This window comes from Eurosta solidaginis, chromosome 1, assembly GCF_040869045.1.
Source record: "Eurosta solidaginis isolate ZX-2024a chromosome 1, ASM4086904v1, whole genome shotgun sequence".
NCBI classification, from domain to species: Eukaryota; Metazoa; Arthropoda; class Insecta; order Diptera; family Tephritidae; genus Eurosta; species Eurosta solidaginis.
The window spans coordinates 279515962-279530726 of record NC_090319.1 but is presented as its reverse complement, the minus strand read 5'-3'; the positions used below and the strand labels follow the sequence as shown (position 1 = coordinate 279530726).

The 14765-nt window shown below is 43.0% G+C and overlaps 1 protein-coding gene across 1 annotated transcript in view; it reads left to right on the top strand.

The window, feature by feature from the left end:
- Window positions 1-14765, top strand: part of eff (ubiquitin-conjugating enzyme E2 eff) — a 45805-nt gene that overhangs the window by 5111 nt on the left and 25929 nt on the right. Inside the window, exon 2 of the mRNA XM_067760919.1 lies at window positions 9617-9680. Within this exon, the coding sequence (XP_067617020.1) occupies window positions 9617-9680 (64 nt within the window). The remainder of the gene's footprint in view (window positions 1-9616; window positions 9681-14765) is intronic.

The following is a 14765-nucleotide window of genomic DNA, read 5'->3' as shown; positions in this document are numbered from 1 at the left end:
TGCGTGCTCACCAAAATGTAGATCCTGATCAAACGTCACACCCAAGATTTTGGGGTGTAGGACAGTCGGTAGCGTAGAGCCATCGACGTGGATGTTCAAAATGGTCGACATTTGGGACGTCCATGTTGTAAATAAGGTCGCGGAAGATTTAGTCGGTGATAATGCCAGGTTTCGCGAGGCGAAAAAACTGGAGAGATCAGGGAGGTAGCCGTTTATTTTATTGCATAGCTCATCGATCTGTGGGCCTGGGCCTGTGGCCATTACTGTGCAGTCATCGGCGTAGGAAACGATTGTGACTCCTTCCGGTGGTGAAGGTAGCTTAGATATGTAGAAATTAAACAAAAGTGGGGATAGGACACCACCCTGTGGCACCCCTTGTTTAATTCTCCTTGGCTTTGATGTTTCGTTTCTAAATAGCACCGATGCCTGCCGACCACCCAGATAATTTGCGGTCCACCTTTTAAGACATGGGGGAAGGGTAGACCCTTCCAGGTCTTGCAGTAACGAGCCATGGTTGACCGTATCAAAAGCTTTTGATAGGCCTAGCGCTACGAGTACTGTTCTATGGTGGGGGTTTTGATTTAAACCGCAATTTATCTGGGTGCTAATGGCATTTAGCGCAGAGGTAGTGCTATGGAGTTTTCTGAAGCCATGCTGATGGGAGGCTAGTTGCAAATTTGCTTGGAAATAAGGGAGCAAAATGGCTTCGAGCGTCTTTGCTACTGGCGGTAGGAGAGATATCGGACGATACGACTCTCCTATGTTAGCTGGTTTACCAGGCTTTAGTAGCGGGACCACCTTGGCCATTCTCCATTTCTCGGGGATGGCAAAGGTGGAAAGAGACAGGTTGAAGACCTGCGCTAAATATTTGAAACCCTCTTTCCCTAGGCTTTTAAGCATCGGCATGGCTATGCCGTCTGGGCCCACTGCTTTGGATGGTTTAGCGCGACCAATGGCGTCCTCAACCTCTTTAGCGGTGATGGTGATTGGTGACGCGCTGAATTTGTGTTTATGTGCGTGTCTGTAGGCCCTCCGTCTAACTTTGTCGACCGTAGAATGCATTATATATTGTCGGCAGAAAGCGCTCGCGCATTTTTTCGCATCCGACAGCACTTTGTCGCCATAGGCGATGGAAACTTTGTCTTTGTGCTTAGTCGGATTCGATAGGGACTTTACGGTGGACCAAAGTTTACCCACACCGGTAGAGAGGTTACAACCTCTTAGGTGCTCCTCCCATTTCGCCCGCTTGTGTTCATCCACAAGCAATCTGATGCGTTGGTTTATATCCCTTATTTGGGGGTCGCCTGGATCAAGCTGCCTTATAAGGTCACGTTCTCTCGCTAAGTTTGCGGCCTCCGCCGGGAAGTGGGGCCGGATTTCGGGAATTCTCGGGAATGAAACGTGCCGAGGCGGATTCAATGACCTTGCGGAAGGCACGCTCCCCTTGGCGGGCATCAGTCGGGATAGGGAGGGCAGCAAAGAGGTCTGTAAAGGATTTATATTCTTCCCACTTTCCTTTTTTAAAGTTTATGAAAGTGCGTTTTTCGGTGACGATGAAGTCGGCGGTACGCTGGAGCGAAACAAGTATAGGTAGGTGGTCGGATGCCAAAGATACCATCGGCTGCCAGTTGACGCAGTTTACGAGTTCTGCGCTCACGATTGAGATATCTGGCGAACTGTCACAGCTTCCTACCATACGTGTGGGGGCGTCTCCGTTTATTGTGCAGAACGTCGTTTCTTCTATTTGATCCGCCAACATCTCGCCCCTACTGTCCGCCCGCAAATTTGAATGCCATAGATCATGATGGGCATTGAAGTCGCCTAAAATAATGCGATTGTTTCCAGTGAGTAAGGCTCTGATATTAGGGCGGTATCAACCGGGCAACAGGTGGCAGGGGGGATGTAGATGTTGATGATTTCTAGGTTTGCATCGCCTGACCGGACAGATAGGCCTTGACGTTCTAAGACGTTGTCCCTGCGGTCGATGCCAGGATCAAATATGTGATATTGCACAGAGTGGTGTATTATAAACGCGAGGCCGCCTCCATTTCCGCTCTCGCGATCTTTTCTGTGGACATTATACCCAGAGCAGGTCTGCAATGCAGATCGTGCTGTGAGTTTAGTCTCTTGAATCGCAGCAATGCGGATGTTGTGCCGCTTCATGAAATTGACTATCTCCGTAATCTTCCCAGTTAGTCCATTACAGTTTAACTGCAGAATTATGAAGTGCATGAGGGGAGACGTCGCCACTCTGGGGGTAAGTGCTGGAAGGTAATGGGGGGGGGGGGGGGCGCTCAGACGTAGACTACGGGGCGCCCTTGGGCGTGAACAGCAAGGAGCCACAAAAGATTTATAAAAGTTACGTGGACGTCGGGTTTTGGGATCAAGCCCAGAACAACCTGTCCGATGCAACCATCCCTTACACGAGACACACTGCACAGAGTATGACCGTCCTAAAAAGATTCTTTTCCGGCAGATGCAGCAAAACCATTTCTCAGGACCGGGGTCAGGAGACGGACCCGGATTGGATTCGATACCTTCCCGGAGCAAGAGAATATGGAGCAGTCCTGCTGCAAGGAGCTGCTGGGAGGATGACAATTTGTGGGAGGGACGAAACAAATTAAATGGGGTTACACTGAAATGGCAGTCCTTGGTCGGGAAAAATCCCGAGTCGCTCCGGTACATAGAACCGACTGCCTTGGGAAGCGTTGGCAATTGGGTTTGGAGAAGCTATATATTGCGCTGGCAACCTAAAGGGTTACGCTACATAGTCCCTTGAATCTGGTATTTTAGTCGCCTCTTACGACAGGCATACCTACCGCGGGTATATTCTGATCCCCTAACCCGCTGGGGGAGGGTATGAGGGTATGCATACCTTCATTGTAAATACTTACTATGCGTTTGACGTGACCTCTTTCTGAAAGTCCCCACCCTTTTTTAAAGTGGGCGTGTTCTCCATCCGAGTTTGCTAATTTTTATTTAGCACACATATAGTAATAGGAGTAACGTTCGCGCCAAATTTCATCATGAAATCTTCAACGACTGACAAATTAAAGCTTGCAAAACTTTCAAATTACCTTCTTTTAAAAGTGGGCGGTGCCAAGCCCATTGTCCAAAATTTTATTAATTTTCTATTGTGCGTCATAAGGTCAGCCCACCTACCAAGTTCCATCGCTTTATCCGTCTTTGGAAATGAATTATCGCATTTTTCGGTTTTTCGAAATTTTCGATATCAAAAAAGTGGGCGTGGTTATAGTCCGATATCGTTCATTTTAAATAGCGATCTGAGATGAGTGCCCAGGGACCTACATACCAAATCTCATCAATATACCTCAAAATTTACTCAAGTTATGGTGTTAGCTGTAAACTTTGCTGCAGTGCCAGTCCAAGTGATCTTGTCGAATATGTGTTCGTAGACGTGTTCTCTGTAAATAATGAAAGGCTTCTTATCGGCTGTGCATACAGACCTAATCGTGGAGTTGACTTCTCTGGCTTTATTGAATTTCTCGAGCCTCTACTTATAAGCTATGATAATATAATCATCGCTGGGGATTTCAACTCCAACCTTCTCGTCGACTCAACTCTAAAGCTAAGTATGGAGTCTCTTGGACTTTTTCCCACAAATTTAACTTCACCTACACACTTTACTGACTCAAATTCTTCTTTGCTGGATTTATTTTTTGTGAATGATCCCCTGAAATTGCTCCACTACGATCAATTGTCGGCATCTTGCTTTTCAAAACACGATCTAATATTTCTTAGTTACAACTTCCAAACGTCACACATACAATGTTCCTTTACATATCGTGATTTTGGAAGCATAGATTACAGTTCCCTTAATGCAGCGGTGGAGTCGGTTGAGTGGAGCTTGATTCGTACACTGACATCGGTCGATGATCAGGCATCATTCCTACAGAACCATATCATTAGGCTTTTCGACAACTATGTGCCAGTGAAACTCAAAGCTGCTACACACAATAATACCCCTTGGTTTAGTGCCAATCTAAAACACTTGATTCACCAGCGTAACCTTGCTTACTCACGATGGAAAAGATACAAAACCCTGGAGGCTCACAACTGCTTCAAAACAGCTAGGATCGCTGCAAACAAAGCCATTAGATCAGCTAAGCAGAAATTTTATAATAACAAGTTTAGTGCTGCTTTGAGTTCGAAGGAAACCTGGAAGTCGATTAAACATATTGGTATCGGAAAATCCAAATGTGATATTTCTGTCCTCCCTGATGTAGACATTAATGAGATAAATATAAATTTTGTAAATCTGCCAATCTCAACTGACAATATATGTGCTGATAATTATTGTATTCGCGCTAATGTTGATTTTGGTCCTCTTGAGTTTGCTAGTGTCGATGATTGTGATGTCGTTCAAGCCATTCTTTCAGTAAAGTCTAATGCTATGGGGTTCGATGATATATGTCCGAAATTTTTAAAAATAATTCTTCCTAAAATCCTTCCTCACTTAACCTAATTGGTTAACTCTGTGCTGACGTCCTGTGTATTTCCCAAATGTTGGAAAGTTGCTAAGGTAATCCCAATCCCCAAGCAAAACAAGGAGTATAGGCCTATAGCTATTCTGCCTTTCCTTTCCAAGGTCGTCGAACGAATTTTGCCCCGCCAGATAAATACTTATGTGCAGAATAATAACCTCACAGATTCCCAGTCTGGATTCAGGTCAAATCGTAGCTGTAAAACGGCGCTCCTATCGGTGATAGAGGATATTCGAGAACAAGTTGACAAAAATTTTACTGCTTTCCTGACTCTTCTCGACCATTCAAAAGCGTTTGACTCGGTCGACCACACCGTTCTCTGCAAGAAGCTGGACAACCTATTTAATTTCTCCAACTGTGCAACAGCCCTAATCAGATCGTATTTGGCCGACCGAACTCAGGCAGTAAGTGTTGGTAGCAGAAAGTCTGACTTCGTCAGTGTTTTAAGAGGAGTCCCACAAGGCTCAATCCTTGGTCCCCTGTTATTGGTTTTGTATATAAACGATTTGCCTGGTGTTCTCAAGTATTGTAATATTCACATTTATGCTGACGACGTACAATTGTATATGTGCTGTCCTAGTGATCGTACCAGTTCATGTATTAATAACTTAAATTACGATTTGTGTCAAATTGGTACGTGGGCTTCTATGAACGGCTTATGTCTTAACCCTAAGAAGTCGAAATGTATAGTCATTCATAGAAGGTCACTAGATAAAAGTGGAATGGAAAATTTAATTTTAGACAACACTATTATAGAATACGTTGACACGGCAAAAAATCTAGGTATAGTTTTCTTCCGCACAGTGGGAAAAGTGTATGGGATGCTTCGTACACTCTGGCTTACACAATATTTTACTCCGTTACATATTCGTCTACTAATAGCAAAAGCGTACTTAATACCTACGCTCCTTTATGGTTGTGAGGTTTACTCCAATTGTGACTATGTATGTAAAAGGAAACTTAATGTTGTGTATAACAACATTGCTAGATACGTCTATGGGTTGAAAAGACTTGACCACGTCTCTCAACATGCTTACAGGTTGCTAAACATTTCTTTCGATAACCTTATTAAACTTAAAACGCTCACTACGCTACATAAATTAATATATATGAAGGAACCTGACTATCTGTATCGGAGGCTAAATTTTCTCCAGTCGTCTAGATCTGTTCTCCTTACCCACTTCAGACATCGTATGCTAATATCTGATCGCCAGTTCTTCATTAATTCCATACGTCTTTGGAACTCGCTCCCTTCTAGACTTAGGCTTATAAGCAATGCTCTGCTCTTCAATAAAGAATTAACAAGTTTCTGTAATAACCTAGACAATTAAAATACTGATTCCTTCTAAGCAAATGTACTCTATCATTCCTTTATTTATCTATTTACTATTTATTAAATATATTATTTGTTGTAACCTTTTCTTAGCCATAGTCATTAGCTTTAAGTTTCAAGATTGGATTGTTCCTATTTTATGCCTTTTACCGACTAGCACTGTAAAATAATTTTTGTCAAATTGTTGTGCTGGGATGAATTGCCTAATAAATACAAATACAAATACGGACATGGCTCAATCAAATTTTTTTTCGATACTGATGATTTTGATATATGGAAGTTTATATCTATCTCGATTCCTTTATACCTGTACAACCAACCGTTATCCAATCAAAGTTAATACACCCCGTGTGCAAATCACGCTGAGTATAAAAATATGTTTCAAGGATTTTAGGATTAAGTGTACGTACATTTTCTCTATTCTCATATTCTCATGTTATTACGAGTGGATTTTGCGCTGCTGTTGTACTGGCCAACACTGTCATTTATGTATCATACCCTACTTACTTTCCTAGCTTTTACTGGTATATTTACTTCATATTGTCTACTGAATTATTATTATTGTTTGGCCGAGACACAATGAAGTTTTTCATATAGATCGTTCGACGCAATCTTATGCATTCCAGTAACATCGCCACAATCACGCAGGATGTTGCGTTTGTAAATATGAAGGAACTTCAGACTTGGCAATTGAAGTTTATTTCACCTTGGCCACACATACAAAATTTTGAGAATGCCTGTTATAAACATTCTCAATATACAAGAAATATACTTTCTAACATATTTCCTTTCCTATGCATCTGTTAAATAAATGTTAGAAAAGTTACCAACGAGTGGGAAAAATAATTTTTTTACTTGCAAAGTGTCCCAGCACCCTTAGCCCAAGCGAATGACAATTTCTTCTTCTTATGCTTTACTTGTGGCAAAACTTGGAAGTTGGCTACTTTTTCATGTCAGATGGAGCTAGTGTCGCTCAATCTGCCGTTCTTTATAAAAATAGGTGCAGTCTACTCATAATGCATAAGATTAAACGCATCTATATGAAAAACGCGGCCACCGTGGTGTGATGGTAGCGTGCTCCGCCTATCACACCGTATGCCGTGGGTTCAACTCCCGGGCAAAGCAACATCAAAATTTTAGAAATAAGATTTTTCAATTAGAAGAAAATTTTTCTAAGCGGGGTCGCCCCTCGGCAGTGTCTGGCAAGCGCTCCGATTGTATTTCTGCCATGAAAAGCTCTCAGTGAAAACTCATCTGCCTTGCAGATGCCGTTCGGAGTCGGCATAAAACATGTAGGTCCCGTCCGGCCAATTTGTAGGGAAAAATCAAGAGGAGCACGACGCAAATTGGCAGAGAAGCTCGGCCTTAGATCTCTTCGGAGGTTATCGCGCCTTACATTTATTTTTTTTTTTATATGAAAAACGAGTCATGCAGGGGTTTTATAAATGTTTGTGGCAGATGAAGCGCACTTTAAAATGTGAAAAACAAAGCAGAAATGTGAAAATACAAAGCGTCACTGGCTTATAAGCGTCGCAGTCATCATCACCGAATTATTTCTTTAGTTTTGCCGTTATCACCAAACAAGCAACAACCGATTGGAGCTGCTATTTAAACTGCAAATGACTCATGCAAAACCATATAAGATTTTGGTATAAAGAAGCGACTGTTTTTTTTATATTTTAAAACAAAAATCTTTGTTTTCCTAGCCAAGACTTAAGGTCGTGCGAGCTCTATAAAATAAAATGATAAAAGGAAAAAAACAAAACAAATTTCTATACAACAGCTGTTACTTTGCACAATGATAAAAGGGAAAAAACAAAACAAATTTCTATACAACAGCTGTTACATTGCACGAGCGCTTCAAAAATTCATACATCCCAATCTATTCCATTTCTTACTTTCTCATTTCATAGTGAGTGACTTGCTCATCAATTTCATAAAAATTATTTTCATTGCTTTTAATTGCTCTTGTTGGTGCTTAGGCGCTAAAATTGTCTATATTCAAAAGATATCTTGCTTGTCAATTTTCGGTTTTGCCAATTTATATTTGTATATTCGCCTATGTACGTATTTATTTTTAATACAAACTTAGGCTGACTTTTGTTTTTCTTAATTTTGTCAAAGCATATTTGCCTTGTCGTCGTAGGCTTGTCAATGCTGTTGTTGCTACATAGCACTTAGTTGGTTGTATGTACTCGTATATGTATATTTTTATGCGATACACTTGCTGCTCTGTATCTTCTGGTCTTACCCTGCTGTTGGCGGTGTCTTGACATGATGGTGTGTTTTCATCACATCGGAAATATCTATGGTGTTGTTGTCAGGTATTGCTTTGGGGAATCACGCCTTCTCTCTTGCATAGAGAGGGCAAAATTGAAATTCAAATTAATTAAATTTAATTATTAAATGATCTCTACTAATATTGTTTTATTTGATTTTTATATTCGACACGCTTTATTTTAACACGAGTGACCCTAAACAGAGACAAACAGAGACAGTCCAGACCATAGAGGTGCGAAATCAATGGATCAATGGATTTTTTGTTTTAATTAGTTCAATAATGGTAAAATTATCGATAATCTTTCTAGATCTCCTGGAAGATGCTATTATTCAGACGAATTTTTTTAAAAGCTCAATATAAGCTGCGTTTCAGCACTAACTTCATCCTTAACTCTCAAACATTACTTCGCATCTTAAATACGTTCAAAAGTCTAAAATCACATTTTTAACATGTTAATTTCACTAATCCTCGAATTGGTAATGTCATATTTTTTGTCGGAAGATAATGGAATCGAAATGCCTGCCTCAAATGTTGTCCAACTTGTGATCAAATTTAATATTATGTTTTGTAAATCAAATTGTGAATTAACATTTTCTTTTCATATCTTGATCATCTTTGTTACATTGACAAGATTACACAAGAACGAGACGAAGTTACAAAATCGTAAGGAGGATGATTAGAGAACAAAGGACCCCACAGCGGGTTAGGGCGTCAGAATATACCTGCGGTAGATATGCCTGTCGTAAGAGGCGACTAAAATACCAGAATCAAGGGGTTGTGTAGCGCAACCCTTGCAGATTGCCAGCGCAATATATAGCTTCTCGAAACTCAAATGTCAACCTCACGTACCGGATCTGCCTCCGGCAAAGGACCATCAACATCGATAACACTCCCCAAGGCCTTCGGGGAGTGTCCTTATCGCTACATGTTAATTTAGTTAATATGTTAATAAATAATAAAAATTTTTATTTGTGTGATTATATTTCATATCTAAATTTTTCAACGCTTTAACTTGTGCGTTTATATGATGTCGAAAAAAACTCACCATTTGCTGCCAGTTGTCGGCGTTTTCGTTGCCATCATATGCGCTCTGCCAGAAATATGGAAAAGGCCAACGAACTTTTTCGTTTTATACTTTTCTTCTTTGCTCTTTATTTGCATGCATACACACGCATAAATATACTATTATTATTATGTACGTGTTGGCTCGATTGCGAAATTGCGTTGGCTTTAGTGCTCTCACTTCACGCTCTGTTACTTGTGTGCAAGAGACTCCATATCTAATATATTTTGGAAGTATTTTTGTTTTTGATCCACACACTGCCCAATTCATTTGATGCAAATAGTTGCATGAATTATACAAATTCAAAAACCTAAAATTTAGCTTAGAACCAAAGATGCTCATTTCACACCAAAATGTCCAATAAAATGCATTGAAATTTACATGTCAATATATATTTAGTTTATAATTGTATTAATGTTGTCTGTGATTTGCAGGAACTACAAGATCTGGGCAGAGATCCACCTGCACAATGTTCAGCTGGACCAGTCGGCGATGATTGTGAGTATACAAAAGTGATATGATTGATAGATTATTTAAAAAAAAGTTGTCTTATACATACGTAAATACATATTTTGTCGTTTTTGGCTAATGTGTGTTACCGGGAAACTAAAAGATGCTAACCGATTGAACTCAAACACACTGGCTAAGCAGGGTTCGGACTAAATAACTTCAATTTCTTTGTAGACCAGATAAAAAATTACAGTCGATTAAATGACTTTGCAGTAGGTTATAGACAACTATAGGGAAAATATAGAAAACTTAATATATTAACAACTTTTGAATGGTACTTTTAGTTTTTTCTTCTCAAAAATTAAATTGATCTTCTGCAATCGCGCTGTGGTTGGATGTATGTAGTACGTGATGCAATGTCCCCTATGCTCAGAATCTCACGAAGTATTGTGGTTGATTTTAGACTAATAAGTAAATAAATTCATTTGAGAAACAGAGATACCAAATACTGACCCCGACTCAGAGGTTTGGTTCACGGATGGATCAAAATTTGTTGGTAGCCGATCACCGAATTTCAAGAAATCTTTACCCCAACATTTTTCAGACAAAATTCTATGCAATAAACGTTTGCGGTAAATAATGTCTATGGGGAGAGGCTTCTCGAAGAGTATCCTCATTATGTCAAACAACCAGACGCCTTGCACTCTTACACAACTACTCTAAGCTAGTGGATGAATGTAATGAAGTCATAAATGATCTGCGAGCCAAAAAAAGGTATTTTTAGGATGGGTGCCCGTGCATCGGGGATAAAAAAATACTTGGCACGATTTACCTTAAATGAAATCCAGGCAGAACTTCTCTTCCTATTTGCGTCATGCTCCTTCTAAATTTTTCAACAGATTGGTAGGACGAAACCCAAGCGCTTCCCAAGGCAGTCGGTTCTATGTACCGGAGCGACTCGGGATTTTTCCCGACCAAGGACTTTCATTTCAGTGTGACCCCATTTAATTTGTTTCGTCCCTCCCACAAATTGTCATCCTCCCAGCAGCTCCTTGCAGCAGGACTGCTCCATATTCTCTTACTCCGGGAAGGCGTCGAATCCAATCCGGGTCCGTCTCCTGACCCGGTCCTGAGAAATGGTTTTGCTGCATCTGCCGGAAAAGAATCTTTTTAGGACGGTCATACTCTGTTCAGTGTGTCTCGTGCATCGGACAGGTTGTTCGGGCTTGATTCCAAAACCCGACGTCCACGTAACTTTTATAAATATTTTGTGGCTCCTTGCTGTTCACGCCCAAGGGCGTCCCTTAGTCTACGCCTAAGCGCCCGTCTGCCAGCACAGAATATATAGGTTTGCGACATCCGCCCAATGCAGCTCCTGCCTTGGGTGGTGCCACTTTCCTAGATGTTCTGGTCTCCGCGACGGCAACCCCCCGACGGGTTTCATCGCGCCATGTTGTCAGGTCGCAAACCCAAATCATCCGGGTACCCCAATGCTTTCCCAAGGACGCCCAGTCCCAGGGCCACAACAGCAATTGCGTCCTGGCCTTCCACAACCCAGGCGTAGTCACCCGTCACTTACCCCCCAGAGTGGCGACGTCTCCCCTTATGCACTTCAGAATTCTGCAGCTAAACTGTAATGGACTAACTGGGAAGATTACGGAGATAGTCTATTTCATGAAGCGGCACAACATCCGCATTGCTGCGATTCAAGAGACTAAACTCACAGCAAGATCTGCATTGCAGACCTGCTCTGGGTATAACGTCCACAGGAAAGACCGCGAGAGCGGAAATGGAGGCGGTCTCGCGTTTATCATACACCACTCTGTGCAATATTATATATTTGATCCTGGCATCGACCGCAGGGACAATGTCTTAGAACGTCAAGGCCTATCTGTCCGGTCAGGCGATGCAAACCTAGAAATCATCAACATCTACATCCCTCCTGCCACCTGTTGCCCCAGTGGATACCGCCCTAATATCAGGGCCTTACTCACTGGCAACAATCGCATTATCTTAGGCGATTTCAATGCCCATCATGATCTATGGCATTCAAACTTGCGGGCGGACAGTAGGGGTGAGATGTTGGCGGATCAAATAGAAGAAACGACGTTCTGCACAATAAACGGAGACGCCCCCACACGTATGGTAGGAAGCTGTCACAGCTCGGCAGATATCTCAATCGTGAGCGCAGAACTCGTAAACTGCGTCAACTGGCAGCCGATGGTAACATTGGCATCCGACCACCTGCCCATACTTATTTTGCTTGAGCGTACCGCCGACTTCATCATCACTGAAAAACGCACTTTCATAAACTTCAAAAAAGGAAAGTGGGAAGAATATAAATCCTTTAAAGACAGCCGCCTAGCTGCCCTCCCTATCCCGACTGATGCCCGCCAAGGGGAGCGTGCCTTCCGTAAGGTCATTAAAGCCGCCTCGGCACATTTCATTCCCGCCGGGAGAATTCCCGAAATCCGGCCCCACTTCCCGGCGGAGGCCGCAAACTTAGCGAGAGAACGTGACCTTATAAGACAGCTTGATCCAGGCGACCCCGAAATAAGGGATATAAACCAACGCATCAGATTGCTTGTGGATGTACACAAGCGGGCGAAATGGGAGGAGCACCTAAGAGGTTGTAACCTCTCTACCGGTGTGGGTAAACTTTGGTCCACCGTAAAGTCCCTATCGAATCCGACTAGCACAAAGACAAAGTTTCCATCGCCTTCGGCGACAAAGTGCTGTCGGACGCGAAAAAATGCGCGAGCGCTTTCTGCCGACAATATATAATGCATCCTACGGTCGACAAAGATAGACGGAGAGCCAAGAGACACGCACATAAACACAAATTCAGCGCGTCACCAATCACCATCACCGCTAAAGAGGTTGAGGACGCCATTGGTCGTGCTAAACCATCCAAAGCAGTGGGCCCAGACGGCATAGCCATGCCGATGCTTAAAAGCCTAGGGAAAGAGGGTTTCAAATACTTAGCGCATGTCTTCAATCTGTCTCTTTCCACCTTTGTCATACCCGAGAAATGGAAAATGGCCAAGGTGGTCCCGCTACTAAAGCCTGGGAAACCAGCTAACATAGGTGAGTCGTATCGTCCGATATCTCTCCTATCACCAGTGGCAAAGACGCTTGAAGCCATTTTGCTCCCTTATTTCCAAGCAAATTTGCAGCTAGCCCCTCATCAGCATGGCTTCAGAAAACTCCATAGCACTACCACCGCGCTAAATGCCATTAGCACCCAGATAAATTGCGGTTTAAATCAATACCCCCACCATAGAACAGTACTCGTAGCGCTAGACCTATCAAAAGCTTTTGATACGGTCAACCATGGCTCGTTACTGCAGGCCCTGGAAGGGTCTACCCTTCCCCCATGTCTTAAAAGGTGGACCGCAAATTATCTGGTTGGTCGGCAGGCATCGGTGCAATTTAGAAACGAAACATCAAAACCAAGGAGAATTAAACAAGGGGTGCCACAGGGTGGTGTCTTATCCCCACTTTTGTTTAATTTCTACATATCTAAGCTACCTTCACCACCGGAAGGAGTCACAATTGTTTCCTACGCCGATGACTACACAATAATGGCCACAGGCCCAGGCCCAAAGTTCGATGCGCTATGCAATAAAATAAACGGCTACCTCCCTGATCTCTCCAGTTTTTTCGCCTCGCGAAACCTGGCATTATCACCGACTAAATCTTCCGCGACCTTATTTACAACATGGACGCCCCAAATGTCGACCATTTTGAACATCCACGTCGGTGGCACTACGCTACCGACTGTCCTACACCCCAAAATCTTGGGTGTGACGTTTGATCAGGATCTACATTTTGGTGAGCACGCAGCCGCAATTGTTCCGAGAATTCAGAGCCGTAACAAAATCCTCAAATCCCTCGCTGGCAGTACTTGGGGAAAAGATAAAGAAACGCTCATGACTACATACAAAGCAATTAGCCAGCCGATTACGTGCTACGCGTCACCCATATGGTCGCCAAGCCTAAAAATCACCCACTGGAAGAAACTACAGGCCTGCCAAAATACTGCTCTCAGAATCGCCACGGGCTGTCTTCTTATGTCCCCAGAACACCATCTGCATAATGAGGCGAGAATACTCCCCATCAGGGAGAGAAATGAGATGCTGACCAAACAGTTCCTGTTGAATACCCAGAAACCTGGGCATCCCAACAGACATCTGATTGATGAACCAGCACCGCCTAGGGGCTTAAGGAGTTGTTGTTGTTGTTGTTGTAGCGATTAGTTACTCCCCGAAGGCTTTATATGGCCACATTAAACCTTCAGGCCATCCCTCCCTCCCCACCCCCAAGTTCCATGAGGAGCTTGGGGTCGCCAGAGCCTCGTCTGTTAGTGAAACGGGATTCGCCGCTCGAAGGTGAGGTTGACAATTGGGTTGGAGAAGCTATATATTGCGCTACACAACCCCTTGAATCCGTAAGCATTTGAGGAAATATGGCACCTGAGAACCCAGCCGTAAGAAGTGAAAAAACACAAGCAGGTCCTTGGTGAACTCCATAACCAGGCGTCGGACCTTTATGCGGGAATTGCCCGGTGAATCCAGTACTTAACGAAAATTATCCAAAACTTGCGGAAGAGGAACGCATACTCCCCAGGGAAACGCGTGTCACTCCTGCTCAACTTCGTTCTGGATACTGTAACAGGTTAAACTCTTACCTATCCAGAATCAACCCCGACATACAAAATGTATGCCCCGCTTGCAATGTGTCCCCACATGACACCAACCATCTCTTCAATTTTAATGTGGAACCAACGCCTCTAACACCCCTTTCCTTATGGTCCACCCCTGTTGAAACGGTAGGTTTCCTTGGACTCTCGTTAGAGGATATTGATGACAATTTGTGATCGGGCGCGGCTATTAGGTGGGGCGAGCATTGCTACAACAACAACAACAACAACGAAACCCACATGTTTTAAGCCGACCCCGAACGCCACCTGCAAGGCAGATGAATTTTCACTCAGAAGCTTTTTTAATGGCAGAAATACAGTTGGAGTGTTTGCCAAACCACTAACGAGGGAACCCCACTGTATTCTAATTGACAAATTCTTTTTCTAAATTTTTGATTTTGCTTTGCCCGGGACTTAAACCCAGGACCTTT